The 19,398-nt window shown below is 41.1% G+C and overlaps 1 protein-coding gene across 4 annotated transcripts in view; it reads right to left on the bottom strand.

Moving 5' to 3' along the window:
- Positions 1-19,162, bottom strand: part of plcb3 (phospholipase C, beta 3 (phosphatidylinositol-specific)) — a 76,815-nt gene extending 57,653 nt beyond the window's left edge. The window contains exons 1-3 of one of the 4 annotated variants that reach the window (XM_053681403.1): positions 18,311-19,162; positions 14,966-15,083; positions 14,586-14,827 (exon numbers count right to left, since the gene is read on the bottom strand). In XM_053681403.1, the coding sequence (XP_053537378.1) occupies positions 14,586-14,624 (39 nt within the window). In that variant the 5' untranslated portion in view covers positions 14,625-14,827; positions 14,966-15,083; positions 18,311-19,162. The remainder of the gene's footprint in view (positions 1-14,585; positions 14,828-14,965; positions 15,084-18,310) is intronic. The other 3 variants (XM_053681402.1, XM_053681404.1, XM_017471846.3) reach the window with 3 other exon arrangements.
- Between the last annotated feature and the right edge of the window lie 236 nt (positions 19,163-19,398).

Here is a 19,398-nt window from a genome sequence, read left to right as displayed (position 1 = left end):
CTATGTCAGCTATTTCAGTGGGTGAGTTTGTAGGCCTCCTGGCTCGGCTTGTATTTGGCTTGTGATACTAACATGCTTATAAACCCTTAAAGCTAGATGGTGTGATTTTTTTTTAACACTTGGGTTAAACTCCCTTTATATTTACCTAGCATTAAATAAGATAAACATATAAAAACAACAACAATAACAATAATTATAATAATAATTAGTCTCTGTGACTGACTCTCTGTGGCTTTATAATCTCAAACTGAAAGTGTAAATCAAATCAATGGCATCTACACTACATGAGCATCGCTGCAAACATTTTTCACATTCACAGCAAATTTCGGCATGATCTAGGCTTTATTCCTGTTCTTAATTCAAAAAAACGCTTAGTCAAATATGTACTTGCATTTGCACATAACTAGATGGATGTCTTTAGTCAGAATCAACAGCAAAGCGTGTATTCTGCACAAGTGCGTGTCTAAGCAGGTAAGATTCTGCCACGTTGTAATTAACAGCAACAATTCTAATCGCGATCGCACTTCCTCGTTGCTAAGCTCCAACTTAACAATGCTTTTGCGATCCTATAATCTAACTGCTAACAAAGTATGCTACTCAAGGGACTTTGAGTGCGACCTTTTGGTAGGTTGGGTTCTTTAGAGGAAGTGCTGACATGCGTTTAAACTTTGGACAGTAGATGCCAGGGGGAGGCTAGCAGGACTAAACCCCCACAACTTTCAACAACAAAACACATCAGTGTAAGGTTTCATGCTTGGCAACATCGTCATATTATTTACTGTTAACTGTCTGGACTTGTGGGTTTGAAGAATGTAGCTGCACTTGTTTCCACAAAGGTATGAAGAAGCCTGTACTGTAGATTCAGCAGTTCCAGTTGTGTCAGGTGATTACACAAAGTGCCATTTGGGATGATGTTTTGCTTCCTCCATTCTTCCTGCATTGAGAAGGTGCACATGAAATACATTCGGGGTGTAATGAACGAAGTGGTTATTTACTCATTTACATTTACAGCATTTGGCAGGCACTTATCCAGAACGACTTATGGAAACAATTGCCACTGGACATCCGCCTTACACCTTCTATTAACATTGTTAAAAAGAGGCTTCTCCCAAGCGTTTTAATCTCATTTACAGTTGAGGGTTAGGTCGAGTTACTCCGGGCGCAGCAGCGGCAGATTGGAAGTACAGGGATTTGAACTCCAATCAGTAATCCAATGTCTTAACCGCTGAGCTACCACTGCCTAACTTACTCGATCATCTTTTCTTCCCAGAATGCCTTTGGAGGAAAGACTAGTCAGACTAGGCACACACTGTCCAGTCCGATGGTTTTAGGGGGTTTTGTTTTGGAGCGTTACAGACTTGAAATACTTGAAAATCATGAATATCTGCGGGATATCTGCCAAAACAAGTTTGACAGGTGATAGGTGATACATTTGAGCTCTCCTCTCCAATATCACAACCAGCTTGTCATGGCAGGTGCACATTTTCCGGTAATGGGTGAAATTTGATGTGGTAATAGTGGCACTTGTGTAACTCTAGCTGACTAATCATCAAGATTTCAGCAGAAAGAGATTCCTGCTTCAGACCAAAGTGATTTCTCACCACGCGTAAGAGCCTGTGGTTCTCACAAACACTGATATCAGTGACTCTGTCTTTCCAAACTTGCACAAAGTGATTGACAGGCTGAGGGTAGAAGCTGGCAGGCCTGTTAAAAGGCCAGAAAAACCAACGATGAAAGAGCTTTTCTCTTTTTCTTAGGCCCAACTTCCTCCTAAAAACACCCCCACACCAAACAGTTCCATCACAGGAGTTGATTGCATGTTACATTTCTTCTTCTTTAACTGATCTAATGCATAGACCCAACCCACACTGCTGCTTCCTTCATCTCGTTCATGTTTTCGTAAGTGTTCATACTTCGCTGTAACTAGCCGTACATGCATGCATGTTGTCTGCCCTGTGTGTTCCGTTGTCAGAGTACTGGCCGAACACATCCTCAAGAATTATTGCTATGTATGTGAAAGATGCAATGCCAACAAACAGCAGAGACAGTAATGCGCACTGTGGTGTAATGTCAGCAGCAGACGGAACAAACCATGGCGATGGCAGACCACTCGAAAGAGAGGCTAAAAGAGTTTGTTTGCAATTATCTGCAATAAATATTTAACCGAGATGCACTGGCTGTTAGACTGAACAAGAACATATAAGGCCATAGCCCTGGAGGCAGGAGCAGAGGTGCTAGATTCATAGTGAGTAATTCCTGGGCATGTTGAAACAAAGAAGGAAGGTAAACAAACCATTTATTATTGTGTGTGTGTTTAGTTTCCCGCTGTGTTGAAGTTTTCTGTTGACCATGCCTATATGACAGCGCCTACTGCTAGTCTATGTACCTTTAAGGCCCGTTCACACTGGGACGTTTTTTTCAGCACATTAAAAGGTAAGTTTAACACCCCGTGTCTAAATCAATGGCTGTTAACGGGATTGTTCACGTCCATGCGTAAAACGCGTGCCGTCAAAGCGTCAAACACAAATTTTTTTACCGTCTGTAGGTTCTTAAAACTGGCCGACCAATGAGATTCGCACTTTTGTTCACGCACCCGTAGCTGCTGAGGTTACATAAAAAGCACGACTTGGTGGCACTCAAGCATACAGCTGTCTTGCTGGACACACGTCAATACCTGAAGAAGATGAAGAAGAAGACGACGACGAAGACGACAATGCAAGCAAGAAGCAAGATGAACGATACTGCTGCTGCTTGAGAAATCCATGTTCTGTTAGTCAGTTCGCAAAAAGTGTCTGAACGGCAAACACGTATATACTGGCTCTGCAACTAACGATTATTTTCATAATCAATTAGTTGGCCGATTATTTTTTTATTGATTTTTTTTCCCGGTTAACTGATTAATCGGATGGGCCGGGGCAAACTTCCGGTACTATTTTTCCGTTTATTTAAAATAAAATCCACAAACTGAGGGTTTCAAATATAAACTTCAGATTAAAACTTTACACATCTGTTTGTTCAAAACAGAAAAGAACCCGACACACACACACACACACACCAGAATATTTATTATTAATTTAGGACTGTAGTTTAATTCGGTGCTTTTTGTGCAACCATAAAAAATAATGCATAAATACTATAAAATAAATTATACATACATTTATTTTGTAATATTTATGCATTATTTTTATGGATGCACAAAAAGCATTGCATTAAACTACAGTCCTAAATGAATAATAACTCACTTTCCACCTTGTGGCTTCTGTTACTGTCTTTACACATATTTTACTTGTGTTTACTTTTGATCATAGTGTTTTAGACATTACAGATCTTACTCACGCTCGCACTCTATCAGCACGTCTGCACCGCACATAAGGAGCAACAAGGCCTCGTTACTAACACATCACTTCTGTTATAATAAACGACAGAATTTACCCTGCAAGCACGCAAATACAACATATAATGACAAACTTAAATTAAACTAAACCTTTTAAGCAGCTTGCTCCAGTTTCCCCCGCCCCTTACACACAGTGGAGCATTGTGGATATAAACATAACTTTGTCATCGTGCATCAGTTTGATTTCCACGGTGTTTAAAATGCTCCCCTTAGAGGACTTGGAGGTTACACTTTCTTCCTCAGTCACATGACGATTTCGCCTCCGTCTGATGGTGACTGACGTCACGTTGGGAATAAAAGGTAACGCTGACAGGAAGTAAACTGAAGAAAGCCATTGTCTGTGACTCGGGTGTCTGATAATGCTAGCGTGCGTATGACGTCATGCACATGCACCGTCGCCTAGGAAGCGGCTTATACTTCTGGTTAGTAAAAAAACCCAAAACGCTAGTGTTATATTTGAGATGATATTTCAAAATCCACACACTACACAGTAGAGTGCATAGTGTAAGTGTACAGTACTTCATTTGAGACACAACTTTATTATTTACTCTCCAAAGTGTGTTTTCTGAACAGAAGTAATGTAATGAGTAAATCTCCCCCATGCTGTGTGCAGACCAACTAATCGATAGAGATTCGTTGACAACGATTTTCATAATCGATTTTATCGATTAGTTGTTGCAGCTCTTTTATATATATATATATATATATATAAAATTTTTTATTTATTTATATTAAGTAGCAGAGCCTAGTAGCTGTAGAGGTAGAATGGAGACAGAGAAAAAAAAATCAGAGAAAGAGGAGACAGATGAGAGAGGGAGACCTTTGAGCAGCTATGAAATGATCCCAGTGATTTACTGCAGCCGCATTGCACGTTCCAGCAGCGTAAAACAAACACACACCCATACACAAACAGTGCCAGGTCTCCCTCAGGAACAACCCAACAATCCTAATCGAGGGAGAGAGGAAAGCCTGGAAGCAGGGTGCAAAGGTCAAACACACCCACATGTGAATTGTGGGAAGCGGAGATAGACACTGTGGCATTTTGTTGTAACGCCACCCTTCAATCCTTTGCTCTCTCACCTCAGTGTCAAGTATCTGCTAGCATGTTTCTGTGTGTGTCGAGACATTCATTAACATACAAGCAAGAGTCAACATTGGCCAGAGCACTGTTTCTAAGAGTCTCTTGGCTAGAGTGTACCAGATGACCATCAAGCGCTATTTCTAAGAGCTCCAAGGAACAAACTGCTGCATTGGATGGCCTATCAGATGAGCTGCAGCAGATAGCCAGTAAGTATTGCATCAGACAGGCATAAAGTACTGCCTCAGATATGCATGATTTAATGCCAAAATGCACCACAATCAAGTCAACATGAAGTTCAGCACTATGTCAGAGGGTCTCATGAATGAGCTGCACTAGAGAGCCACAATGTACTGTTTCAGAGGGCCTCACAAATGGGCAGAGGGCCAAATGCAGTGTCTCATCTTTGAGGTATTGTGGTCACAGTACTGCTCCAGAGGGCCTCAAGGATGAGCTGCACCGAGAAGCCAGGTGTGCACTTTAATTTCCCAGAAAGAGAAACAAGCACAGTTGTGTTGATGTTACATTTTTACATCACAATATTTGCTTAACCTTTCACCAACCCCGTGCCATCACATGTTTCCAACTTCAACTAGGAACAACAAAAGGGTGGCTATGACTCAGGTAGTAGAGCGGGTTGTCCACTAATTGTAGGGTTGGTGATTCGATTCCTGGTCCATGTGCCTCCACATACCGAAGTGTCGTTGGGCAAGACACTGAACCCCAAGTTGCTCCTGATGGCAAGATAGCACCTTGCACGGCAGCTCTGATATCATTGGTGTGTGAGTGTGTGTGTGTGTGTGTGTGTGTGTGTGTGTGTGTGTGTGAGAATGGGTGAATGAGACACAGTGTAAAGCACTTTGGATAAAAGCGCTATACAAGTGCAGACCATTTAAAAGAAAAAAAACTCAATTTGAAATTCCTGCAAAGCTAGAAAGTTGCCTTCAACCCCAGCAAAAGACATCATATCAGTGTGGCTACTTGAATCATAAAGTACAGATTCTCTCATTTTAAATGAGATTAGAGCGGCAACAACTAATCTAACTAATCTACTAACTAAAATTGATAATAATCGACTATGAACATCGTTTTCAACGAATCTCATTATCGATGAACGGGTCTGCGCAGCACGGGGCTCATTGACTCAGCGCATTACTTCTGTTCTGAAAACACGCATCAGGAAGATGACAGAGAGTACAAAACAAAGTTGTGTCCCACATGACGCACTTACATTATATACCATGTACTCTAACGTGTTTGTATTTTAGAAGGATAGTATCGTCTCAAATGGAACACTAGCGGTTTTTTACTAACCAGAAGCATGAGCCGTTTCCCTTTTCGATGGAACATCATATATATGTATCCATGAGAGTAGAGTATTTCTGTGAATATTTTGAACAAAAGGTTAAACAATAAAGACCATTTTTAGAACAGAATAGTAGTATTTGCTATTAGATCCATCAACATACAGACACATTAATTGGATAAAATCAAGAACACTGACCTTACAGTTTTGTGAAGGTAAATACATCATGTATATGATCATTCACATCACTAATGTTAGCTGATTTGCTTATTGCTAATAAAAGACAATCTTTCAAGGAGGTGCTTGTAGCTAAAATGTGCAGCGGTCAAAAGACACATAAAGCAAGTCTTAGCTTTTGGAAGTACAGATTTTCAAAGCTGTGGCACGATTTTCAAACCCGTCCTAATACGAGCAGAGCCAGTACAGGCCATGCTTGTATGTAACAGACCTAATGCTTTCATGCTGCATTCCAGGGGAAAGCCATGCCACATAAAATACCACATCTTTGGGACATGTGTGCATATTGTGTAATATGAGTTATGTGGTGTGTATGTCTGTCCTCACCATAAACAGGATGTGTGTGGGGGACGAGGTAAACACTTGAGGAAGGCAGAGGGGAAAACGGAGTGGGGTGGGGGGACTGAGTGAGTGGGGAACAACATGAGTGTGAGAAGTGAGTGAAGAGGAGGAGGCAGGAGAAAGAAAACAAAATGCACCATCACTGCAGGTAACTTTCATAAAGCTTGTTTGTTCTTCAGTGTTCATGCCAGTGAGGACATCTCCAGTCAGGCGGCCTGAAATCAAAGCATTAGCAGGGTATTTGGTGTGAAAAACAAATTCAGTGTTTTTCTACCAATCCAATGTTGGAGAGTAATCAGCTACCAGAAGCGATGCTACTAGCTTAACTACATTTTTAGTAGCATTGTTATTTTGATATTTTCCGGTAACAAGCTACTTTTTCCACCAAGTAGTGTGTAGCTTTTCCACTTTCTTTCAACGTTAAAAATTTTTTTATTGAATGCACAAACTGTCCTATTTATCGATCAATCTATATCTATCTGTAACCAAGTTCAATACTACTAACTAGAGTAGAACAAGCATTAGTATGTGCACCCCATATCACAAGCTCTCTGGGAATAACATCATTGCGCTAGAGATACACGGGATGTGTTTTACTAGTGATGAAAACAAGACTATCGAACATCCATGACCATATTTAGAGGAAGACGACGAAGCTTCTGTTTGTCACATATACATTACAGCAGAGTGAAACTGAACCTGTATTCAGCCATGATACAGCACCCCTGGAGCAGAGAGGGTTAAGGGCCTTGCTCAAGGGCCAAACAGTGGCAGCTTAGTGGTGTTGGTGGCGAAACCCCTGACCTTCTGATCAGTAACCCACAGCCTTAACCGTTGAGCCACTAAATTTATCCATGTAAGCACTAAAGGCGGCCAGTGATGGTCAACTACTGACAAACTTTTGGCCATAGATTTTATGTATCTTGTTCTGGAGCACAACAGACGGCCTCAGTTATTCAGCCTAATAGTCAATCAGTCAATATGAAATAACTATGAACAATAAGCTTTATTCATATTATCCAGCTATTTTTTTTCTTATTGTTGCCCGCTACTTTATAAAGCATAGAAGTTACAGGTTACAGTTGCAAAGCAGCTTCTATAACACTTGTCTGTAACTGGCACGCTTGTCTGACCAGTCAGGTCACATGCCAGGAACAGCTGAACCTCAAAGATAAGATGACCACCTGTCCTACATTTCATAGAACAGTTCTGAAAAAAAAAATAGACATAGTTGCTCCAACAGCCAGCAAAAACTATGTTAAACATGTTTAAAATGCATCATTTATAATAGGCACTGTCGAAACCGGTCTAATATTCTATATACTCAATGACACACAATGTTCCTGAATGCTTTGATTCAATAATCATATTCCAGTAGCAATTACATTTCTGGCTTTTCGCTCATCATTATCTGGGTGGACCAGCAGCGATTAAGCAGAATTTCTGACAAAAAAAAAAATTTCCCCACTCATTTTTCAAATTCGATTCCATTAATTTATTTTGTCTCCATAATGCCGCTCACTTACATTAACAATGCTTTTCTGGAGAAAAGCAAACCAACCCAATGCACAGCCATAAGTGTTGGTGGAGTCTAATCAGAAGCGGTGATGGGGACGAAAACCAAATGCTATCATAACAAGCTTTTTCTCAAGTGAGCCATTAGCTTAAGTGTCTCATAAAGTGCAGCATGGTTTATTTCAATCAGGTGACCAGAGGTCCAAACTTTCCACTCAGAAATTTTATTACTTATTATATATATATTATAAATTACTTTACCTTTTTTCAAGGTTTAAAATGTAAGATAAATCCTGTACTAGGCAGGCATTCATTATGAAACTGCACACAGCTAGTTTATAGTCCAGCTTATAGTTATTATCACGTCTATTCATAAGCGCTATTCGTCTTTTCTAATTGGCCTATGTTTTATTCACGTTGCTGCTGATTTACAGCAGGTTAAACTCACTGCACATGCGGTCATCTAAATCAAACATATTTGGCTATTAAAACATATTTGTTTAGCGTCATGCTGCTGTTCTATATTATGTTATCCAGATGAGAGTGCGGTTTCTGGGTGTCCTGCGTTGTCCCGGAAAAGCAGCTCTGTGTCCAGGAGACAGAAAAGCACTAGCCATCTGTTCATCCTACGTGAAGAGGCTATCTCCGTACTGCATTTAAAAATTCTTCTGTTATGACCCATGAGAGTTTTGTTGATGTTATCTGCACCGAAAGCATTCATTTAAAACGTGATCCACCTACATGATAGCAAACTTTTTCCTGATCTGCAGCCAGTGTCTGAGAAATGTGAATGGACAAACAAATGGGATTTGATCGTTTGTTAGCTGCAATGCTGAGTTAAGAAAGAAATATTTCCTGCCGTGCGAACAAAGCCTAAGCACTAGCGGGAATCTGCTACTGGGCACATTCATCCCAGCACACGCTTGTTTCAGTCAATCCCTTCAGTGTGCACACACACACACACACAGATAGAAACAGCAAGTGAGAGCAGGTAGTTACACATGTTAAGAAGGCAATTTGGTGGATCACTAAATATTTGATGGATCACTGAATCAGATTTGATGGATCACTTAATATTCCCCAGAATGCTCCCGATGTGTAAGCTGTGGACAACATAACCCAGGCCAATTTGTTTTTCTTACCAGTGTGAGAAACTGTAGTGTGATATTTTAGTTTATCTCTAAGAGTATCACATTATGTAAATGTAGAGGAATAATCCCTCTATAATAAATTACACAGGCACATTCTTAGATAAGACTTGTAAGTAACTGGACACTGCCAAGACCTTTACATACACAAACACTGAATTCAGCTACAATAAATCTAATATCAACCAAAAAGCCAGAGAAAGAGAGGGAGAATGAAAGAAATACATGGTGTGGGTGTGAGACAGAGAGAGAGTGACACACACACACACAGACAGAGAAAGACAGGAGAGATAATGAAGGGAAGAAAAAGATAGGGACAGAGAGACACAGGGAGACATGGGGACAGACAGAAATGGGAGGGAAAAATGAGATACAGGGAGAGTGAGACATGGGTCAAGAGAGAGATGAAGGAAGAGAGAGACATGAGGAAAGAAAGAGACAAGAAGAGAGATACATGGCAGAGAAAGTGTGAAAGTGAGAGAGGAGAGAGAGAGAGAGGAGAGAGGGGAGAGATGGGAGCCATGGGAAGAGAAAGAGATCCAAGAAGAGGGACGGGGAGAGAGACATGAGAGAAACACAGGAAGAGAAAGAAACACAGAGAGAAAGGGATACAGGGGAGGGAGAGAGAAAGAGAGACAAAGAGACACTGGGAGAGAGAGAGATACGTGAAGAGAGAAACACAAGAAAAAGCCATGAAGAGACAGGGAGAGAAAGAGATCCAGAGAGCGTAAGACACAGGAAGAGGGAAATACAGAGAGAGACACAGGGGTGAACGTGATCAAGGGAGAGTGAGAGACGAGAGAGAGAGAGAGAGAGAGAGAGAGAGAGAGAGAGAGAGAGAGAGAGAGAGAGAGAGAGAGAGATACAAGAAGAGAGAGACAAAAGAGAGCCATGAGGAGACAGAAGCACAGGTAGAGAAAGAGATATGGGGAGAGACACAATGAGAGAGACATGAGTGAAAGAGATACAAGAAGAGAGAGACAGGGGGAAAGAGACGTGAGAGAAACCCAAGAAGAGAAAGATACAGAGAAAGATACAGGAGAGGGAAACAGATGAAAGAAAGAGATACATGGAGAGAGAGAGAGAGAGAGAGAGAGAGAGAGAGAGAGAGAGAGAGAGACAGCAAGTGTGAGTGCACCTCAAGAGGAGTGACGAGAGAGAGCCATGAGGAGACCAAAGCAAAGAGAGATACACGGAGAGACACTAAGTGAATTAGAGACACAATGAGGGAGACATATGGAGTGAAAGATATACATGAGGAGAGAGAAGCAGGGGGAAGATGTGCACAAGAAACATGGGGAGAGAAAGAGATGCTGAGAAAGACAGACACAGGGAGAATGAGGGACAGAGAGAAACATTTGGGCTCTGGATGTAATCTAGATCAGGAAGTCATTTGGAGAGAAATGTACACAAAGTCACATGCACACCCAAAACAAGACACGCTCATACAAACACGGAGAGGTTCTCTGTAAAAAGCCTCACGACATGTCGCTGAGCAGCAACATGCTACATGTAAGGCTCTGTTCAACACACAGATGTGCACAATAACTGCACTCAAATTCAAGCAGGGGTTCAAGCCCCAGCACTGCCCAGCTGCCACTGTTGGGCCCTTGAGCAAGGCCCTTAACCCTCTCTGCTCCAAGGGCGCTGTATCATGGCTGACCCTGTGCTCTGACCCCAACTTCCTGGCATGCTGGAGTATGCGAAGAAAAGAATTTCACTGTGCTGTAATGTATACTTGACCAATAAAGACTCATTATCATTATAAAAAATTCTCACAAAATAACTTCATGGTCGTTAAAGATATAGGACACATTTTCTGTGGGTCTGTTTCTTCAATGTGGTTAATTAAGCACAAACACAGCCTTTACAGACAAGAAATAACGATAGTGCTTATGCACAATAAACAGAACACAAGAGTAGAAGTCCGATTTTCTTTTCCTTTCTCAGTACAGGGACGCGTCTCAAAATTCTAGTCCACCGTGATCACACTTGCACTACAGATGACTATTTACTCCGGTCAACTTCCTGCAATATGAAAAGCAACAATGCCAATAAAGGCCATTGTCTGTCATTAGCTGTCTATAATTTGTTCTTTCGTTCTCTCTCTTGCTCGCCCACCATCCCTGACGCAACTCTTCCGCTGTTTCTTCAAATCCTGTCAGTTCTGTATGAAACATCGCCTTTACACACTTACATCATTGCTTCTTTCTCTCTCACACGCCTCTTCTGAGTCATGGTCACTCCACTCCATGGAGAAAAAGCCTCATGTTGTCTCTTACAGTTCACACAGTTAATCACCACCATAAATACTTCCTGCAAAGTCCCTCCGAGAGTGCGAGAGAGTGCGACTGGTAAAGATCGTGGCATCAGCTCCATTTTTCCTCACAGCTCCACGGACGGTTTAGATACGGACGATCAATGAGAACAATGAAATTTACTACACGCTGGAGACTACAGGCGGAGGGGAAACTACAAAAACACTCACGTGCAACATGGAAATGGTTCGTCTTCAGTTATCCTGAGTGGGGGTGCGGTGGATCCGGAGCCTATCCCAGCAACGCCTGGTGGAAAAACTGGAGAATTCACCCTGCCAGTCCATCACATGGGTTTTACCATCGAGGCCTTGAATTACAATCTCCCTGAATAAAGTCTGTCCTTTTCAATATACGACATCAGGACAGCAGTTTTCCAGGCTAAGATTTTTTCCCTTCAACTTCAAGATATTATTGCAAGTACACTACCTGTAGGCAATCCCACTATCCTGCTCATCAGACAAGAATTCCATGGTGTGATCATTTAAACTGAATGCGCTGAACTAAATGCTTCATGCTACCTAACGAATACCTACCGATCTGAAAACACAAAAATACCGAAGCATAAAAACTGATTTCATGCATCATATACACCACTAACAAGCAACTTCTGGTTTTGGGCATTGCAAAAATAAATAAATAAATAAATAAATAAATAAATAAATAAATGTGTGTGTATCTATATATCTATCTATATATATATGAAATACATATAAAATATGTATAAAATTTTTTTAGTTATTTATTTATTTTATTTTCACTACAAAGTCAGCTGCTCCAGTGTCATCCTATTGGCTTTGCAATGGATGTTAGGTGCACTATGGGTAATCATTTACTCACTGGGAATGTGGAACACAACAAAATGGCAGCACACAACAAAGTACTCTCCTGGGCAAAGTATAACATAATGTTATTTATGTTTATATTATATTTTATTATATATATATATATATATATATATATATATATATATATATATATATATATATATATATATATATATATACACACACACACACACACACACACACACAAACACACACACACACACACACGTATGTATATGTGGGCTCAAAATATTAAGTGGTCTTCACAACAAATAATTGGTCAGGAAATTAGCAAGAATTAAACAAATAGATAAAGTAGCTTAGTATGGGAAGCTTTCCCCTTTGAATCCTTTAAATGTTTAAGCCCAGTGAGTGACTTTTTTTTTTTCATTTTGTACACCCAGACAGTTGTTAGTTTTATAGCAAACATTTTAATCATGATTTTACCTTAGCATACAGGAAAACTACATAAGTGAATTTCCCCGTTTCTAGCTCCCCCCCCAAAAAACAGTTCACTGTAGTAAAAGTAAATGCTCCTTTTGGCACAGGAGCTCTCAGGAGTGCACTTGTTTAATTAGAGATGGCACTGATCTGATACCTAGGATTTGTTGCAGCACAACAAGATGTAAAGCAGTGTGTAAAAGTATGTCGCATAATAATAACGTTATGGCCTAACGTTAAAATATTTTTGTTAGGATTGATTTTATTACATTTTAGAAATTATTATAGTTATTTTATGTTTAACTGAATAAAATGCGTCAGTTAAAAAAAATAAATTAAAATTCTGTTTTTAGCTCAGTACTTCTTAAAGGCAAAAATTGCACAGGGATCAATATTAGACTCACGGTTTCGGTATCTATATCAAAAAATGAGGCGTCATGTCATCTCTACAAATAAGTAATTTAAACTAATGAACAAAAGAATCAGAGCGGCTTTTTTACACTGCTGGATTTCTGCTGATCGAGGTGCTGATGCAGGGGAATGGCCATAATTTTTTTTTTTTAAATCACAGCATTATGACCTGTATTTTGGAAGTATGGAAGTATTGTGTTTGTATAAAACAAGACATTTAATGGAGTTTTACGGATCACTATTGGAAACATGTTATCTCTTTGCTTTGTGAACTTTATATCTGACTGCCCGAGTTAATACGTGCTGATCAACTTGCTGACTTTTCAATACGGTCCCCTGAGGCCCCAGTCCTGATGCATGCATACCTCAAATTTCCATGATCATATTGTCAGTGATTGTCAAGATAAAGCTTAACAACTTCAGTTTTGCTCAACTTTACTATGCTAGCTAGCTGGCTAGATTAGCATGCAAGGCTAAGTTTATGAGTATTATTATATAACACTAACAATTTGCATGTCAGGTGTGATGGGCTCGGTGGCTTTAGATGCATTGAGTGAGATCCGAAACTGAGCTCACATATAATTATTTCCTGAATTAGATGCAAGTACTGAGAAAGTTTTGGTTGTAATTGGGAAAAATGCTAATTTAGATACGTGTTAAGACTTTTTTTTTTTTTTTTTTATCATAACACCCACTTGAATCAACCATGCAAAAGGTTAAAAGAGTTAAATTCTTCAACTCCTTGTTTTGTAGCCAACACTGTCCTGTCTTCTGTTCTTCTCACCTAACCTTATAGTCCTGTGTTTATCTAAATCTTCTCCAGAGATTCAACTGTGAAAAACTGCCACGTACAGTGAAGATGATTTATGCTGATACCCAGCATCCTCACAATTCAAAACAGACACAAGTAGTCAGGTTTTTTTTTTTTTTTAAACAGCATCTTGATGATATTGTATCCTATAATGGAAAATTAGGCAATTACTGTGATATGAAAATTTTATTTGACCACATGGCCATTACACCCGAATATTCACCATTAAAAGGGTAATTCGAGACGTGTACCCATTAGCTTGTGAATCCATTAGCTTGCATCTGTCCTCTCCATTAAATGTTCCAACAGCTGGATGTAAGGTGTAACGAGTGTGTGTTGTGTTTAAAAGTCATTCTGCAGCCTCTAATGGATACACAAATTCCCATTAAACATATCAAAGCTGTACCTATTTTAAAAATGGTGCTGAATTTAGTGCGTGTGTGAGCTGTGCTATAACAAAGTACCTATGCTGAATTTTCTTGCCAGGTGGCAAAAGTACTGATTAGGGAAATGAGGGTGGGGATAGAAATGGTGAAGTGCATTGATTTGTCAAACACCGTTGACACTGAATCATCGCTCATGCCATTTTAGAGACGAAGAAAAAAAAAAACACTAGGGTTATGTTCCAAATCACATCAATCATTCATTTATTCATATTCAGAAACTGCTTTATCCTATTTAGGGTCATGGTGGGGGGCACAGTGACTTAATGGTTTGCATCTTTGCCACGCACCTCCAGGGTTAGGAGTACAAATCCCACCTGCGTCCGGTGTGCGCGGAGTTCCCATATTCTCCCCATGTTTCAGGGGTTTCCTCTGAGTACTCTGGTTTCCTCCCCAGTCCAAAGACACGCGTTTGTACACTGATTGGCATTTCCAAATTGTCCGTAGTGTACGAATGTGTCTGTGATTGTGCCCTGTGATGGGTTGGCACTCCGTCCAGGGTGTCCCAAACCTTGTGTCCCGAGTTCTCTGGGATAGAGTCCAGGCTCCCCAGCACCCTCTGTAGGATAAGTGGTACAAATAATGGATCATGGTGGAACACTGGGCATGAAGTAGAATACACCTTGGATGGGACATCATGCACACACAGACACACACATTCACACACTCATTGACACCTAGTAGCCAATTCACCTACCGGTATGTCTTTGGCAGGTGGGAGGAGAATGGAGAACTCTGAAGAAACCCACTCAGACACACGAGAAATTCTGCACAGACAGCACCTCAAGCTTAGGATGGGACCAGGGACCCTTGAGCTGTAGAGCGCCAACGTTACCATTTGCACCCCAGTACCGGCCCCAGCATTATACCATACCATACTAAATAGTATGTAAAAATACCATGCCACATTTGTTGCTTCATATAGTGCACCATTTAATTCATACAGCAACCATTTCGAACAATAGTATGTGCTTGGGAATGTAGCCGAGCTAGCTAGAATTGCCTTCGATATTAGTGCCTTCGCAGTGGAAAAGTCTCACTGCCTTTCTCGCTTCACATCAAACTTGAATGCGGAATAAAAGGGACATTATGTCACCACCTTACAACCTCCAGAGAACTCCACCTATTTTCATTGCGAATGTCATGTAATTAGAAAGATAGATTTGGATATGTTCGGATTAGTAACCATCTGGTGCACTGTGCGGTGCGATGAAAAAACACTTAAAAAGACAAAACAAAACAAAACAAAAAAAAAAACAACAACAACTTGTAATGCCATTCTATAGGTTAGCCCCAAAGGTAAGCGTCTTTAGTCCATGCACATGCTTTCCACAATCCACTGTGTAGTACCGAGCCTCAGTATGTATGTGTGTATTGCAATTAAGTTCTTCCTTGGGCAGTAATCAAATGAGAGAAGCTTTATATACCTGCAATAAATCAACTGCTAATACACACACAAGTGATATACGGATGAGCAAACATTATACTAGATTGTACATAGTAAGGTTTACTTGCTCACTCACTCGCTCACTCACACACACTAATACCAATTGTTTACCAAGTGGTGCAGTATGATGACTAATCCAAACACAGAACTATCTAGTCCCTTTAAACTTAACCTGCGAGTTATATTGAGGGTGTGGTTGGTGACATCAGTACACTACCCTTCGTACCCTGGCCACAATGGTAGCCAAAATTAGCACAGGCAGTTAAATACCAACGAAATAACAGCGAAATATGGAATCATGGATCTGTTACCATTACATAATGCACCAGTAGAGTAGACAGAATAGATAGAATGTCCAATAAAAACATTCTATCGGTCTAACACACACACACTCAAGTACGTCTGCTAAGAAAACCGATCATCGTTACAGACTGTACAAATACATTAAGGCGAGCAACTTCTGTACAATCATGGTTTGTACAGTTAATTATTAATGAGACACTGGTCTGGTGAGATGTACAAACTCTGCAGTTCAACAACTTCTTACACAATCCTGTCCTAATACAGGCTTCCTTCATGTCAACTGCCAGATCTCTGACTGGCAGCAGTTACAACACTTTAAGAGGAAAAAAGAGCTCAACACTGAGTTTTATCACCTGGAAACCTTCTGAACAATAGAACTAAAACTTCTCTATATGGAACACACACACATTCTTCCATGTGTATACACTTGGTGCAAGAGGAGCAGAAATTAGGAGGAAGAGATCTAATAATGATACTGATGATATTTTTGAAAACATCATACAGACTCTTGAAGCCTTTCCAGAGTAAACTGAAGAGTAAGTGGGGTTGAGCTCAGGTACTATAATCAGACAGGATTGTATAAATCACAGAATGACATTGTGGTGATAATGAAAATTATGACGCAACAGTTTCAAACTTGCTTATAGAAAAATCGTCAAATCTATTCCTTCATTTAACACAGATATTAATTCATTCATTCATCTTCAGTAACCGCTTTGTCCTGATCAGGATGGAAGTAGGCCTAGATCTGGACCATATCCCAGGAACGCTAGATGTGAGGCAGAAATACACCCCGATAAGGCCATTAGTCCATCTCAGGGCACCATGCACATACAGTACATTCACACAATCCATCCGGGCGGCTATGGCTCAGGTGGTAGAGCGGGTTGTGCACTAATCGCAGGGTTGGCGGTTTGATTCCCGGCCCACGTGATTCCACATGCCGAAGTGTCCTTGGGCAAGACACTGAACCCCAAGTTGCTCCTGATGGCAAATTAGCGCCTTGCATGGCAGCTCTGCTACCACTGGTGTGTGTGTGTGTGAATGGGTGACTGAGATGCAGTGTAAAGCACTTTGGATAAAAGCGCGCCATTTATCTATGGCAGTGTTCCTGGAGATCTATCTTCCTGAAGACTTTAACTCCATCCATAATGGTACCCACCTGACCATCTACATCTAATCATTGACCTTAAGAACTTCTTGATCAGCTAAAATCAGGTGTGTTAGATTTTGATGAACATGAAACCTGCAGGAAGGTAGATGTCAGGGAAGACGGTTGGTGACCACTGATCTACCGACACATTTTTGCGAGGTGGAAAGAACCGGGAGAATTCCAGACACAAAAAGATCATCTGAAACTCCATACAGAGATAAACCTGGGGTCAGGATCGAACCCAGCACCGCAGAGCTGTGAGGTGGCTGCTATACCGGCTGCACCACCATGCCGTCCTGCGTATTTGCATTTTTATCATGAAATTAAAACACTTTTTTCATTTTATTACTTGAAAGGTCTTACTATATTATGTATCTTCACTAGAAACTGGCAAAACCGACAAGAAGCTCTGAAAACGTAGGTTATAAATGTCCTGAAAGACTTTTACACAGACTTGTAGCTAAACCCTTAACACAGAAGCACAGGTGGACTATATAGGCTTTTTATTTTTTAATAAAAAATAAAAACTTGCTTTAATGACACGTCAATGTTGATACTAGAAACAACTCTAAGACACTTCCCACAAATTGGCAGTTCTGAAAGAAGCAGGGTTTCCCCTCCTTCTAAATCCCAACTTAATCCGTGAAAATCTCGGATTTCTGACACATTCGGATCAAAGTACTAACACTCGAAATTTCTGAATGTTGCCTCAGAATATTTCAGAGTAAAACCTGTTTAAAAACACACCGGTAGTTTCACTGTAGGATCTGTAACTTGTCGGGTCAGCGTTACTTCCGCAAAATGCCCAAGTAAACAAACAAACAAACAAACAAACAAACGTCGCGCGAGGGACACGTACTGTACACAGAAAAGTGCCTGTGTAGTGTACAGTGTAGAGAAGTAAAAACCTGCATGTTAGGGGGAAACTAGTTGGACAGGAATGCGTGTTGGCTCGGCAACACAACAGAAGAGCGTTCAGCTCATTAGTACTCGTCTGTCAATCAAGCCCTGACAATTACCTCCCCAATTACTCCAACATACAGCCAGGGGTCATGACAAGCCCTCAGATAGAGCACTACACCGACCCCAGGAGGTAGACTAAGCACCCATATACAGATACAGACATGTTCTCCGCTTACCTCGTCCCATTTGATAAACTTGCTTCCCGTTTTGAGGATTTCGTGCACGGAGACCGGTTTGAGCTGGAGCGCGTGCACTCCCGGTTTCGCCCCGGCCATGGCTGCTGTAACAGCCTGTCCTCGTCTCGCTCAGATCCACACTACTGTCACACTCTTTCCCCCCCGCGCGCGCACACACACACACACACACACTTTTCTGGGAGGGAACCTGACCCGAGTTTCCGACTCCAGTGATGACCGCGCGAACTTGACGGGAGAAAAGAAGAAGAAAGAGGAGCGAGTGTGTGAAAGTCGCTCAGCTCTGAGTCACACATGAACGAGCACGCGAGCTCGTTACAATGTGTTCCAGTCGGTTACAGTTTATGACTCCATATGCTCGCTCGATTCGCGTATCGCACTTGAATTGAGTCTTTCCTTCCCGTCCACGTCCTCCTGCTTCCTCTATCCTTCGACAAAAACTTTCACTCGACTCCGACGCGTCCGGAGAAGTGTCCTTCCTTTTCCTTCATGGTTTTTTTTTCTTCTTCTTGGTGAAGTGAACGACGGAGAGACAGAGTGAGTGAGTGAGTGAAGGACAGGGAGAGGGAGAGAGCAAGACAGACAGGGGGAGGTGAGGAAGTGAGTGAGAAAAGCGAACAGACGAGGGAGTGCTGCTTTTTCTTTCTCTTTTCCCTTCCTTTCTTCGTCTTGTTCTCCTATCGTTTACAGTTTTTTTTTTTTTTTTTTTTTTTTTTTTTGTCATTGCTACTTTCCTTTTCTCTTCTTTCGCAGAGGCGGGTCCATGGCGGGGCACTGACGGGTAAAACAGCGGGTTTAAACATATCTAAACACCCCCACCCCCCCGGACAGAGTCCCCATAGGTCTGTAATTGCATGTTGTCCCTGTCTTTAGAAAATTGCTGAAATAAAACAAGGCTTAGATTCTCACGAGGGAAAGGGACTTGAGAGAATTCCTGAAATACTTCAAATCCTTGCTTTGCTCTCTATAAAGTCCCCAGGCTCGGTGGCTCTGTATTGGTCCAAACAAGAACACTGCCAGTTGTTCCGCTTCACTGGTATCAGTTGAGGTAGTGGTGTCTCAGTGGTTAA

This window comes from Ictalurus punctatus, chromosome 7 (genome assembly GCF_001660625.3).
Source record: "Ictalurus punctatus breed USDA103 chromosome 7, Coco_2.0, whole genome shotgun sequence".
Taxonomy (NCBI): Eukaryota; Metazoa; Chordata; class Actinopteri; order Siluriformes; family Ictaluridae; genus Ictalurus; species Ictalurus punctatus.
Note: the sequence above shows the minus strand (reverse complement) of the source record. Positions and strands in the feature narration are given on the sequence as shown.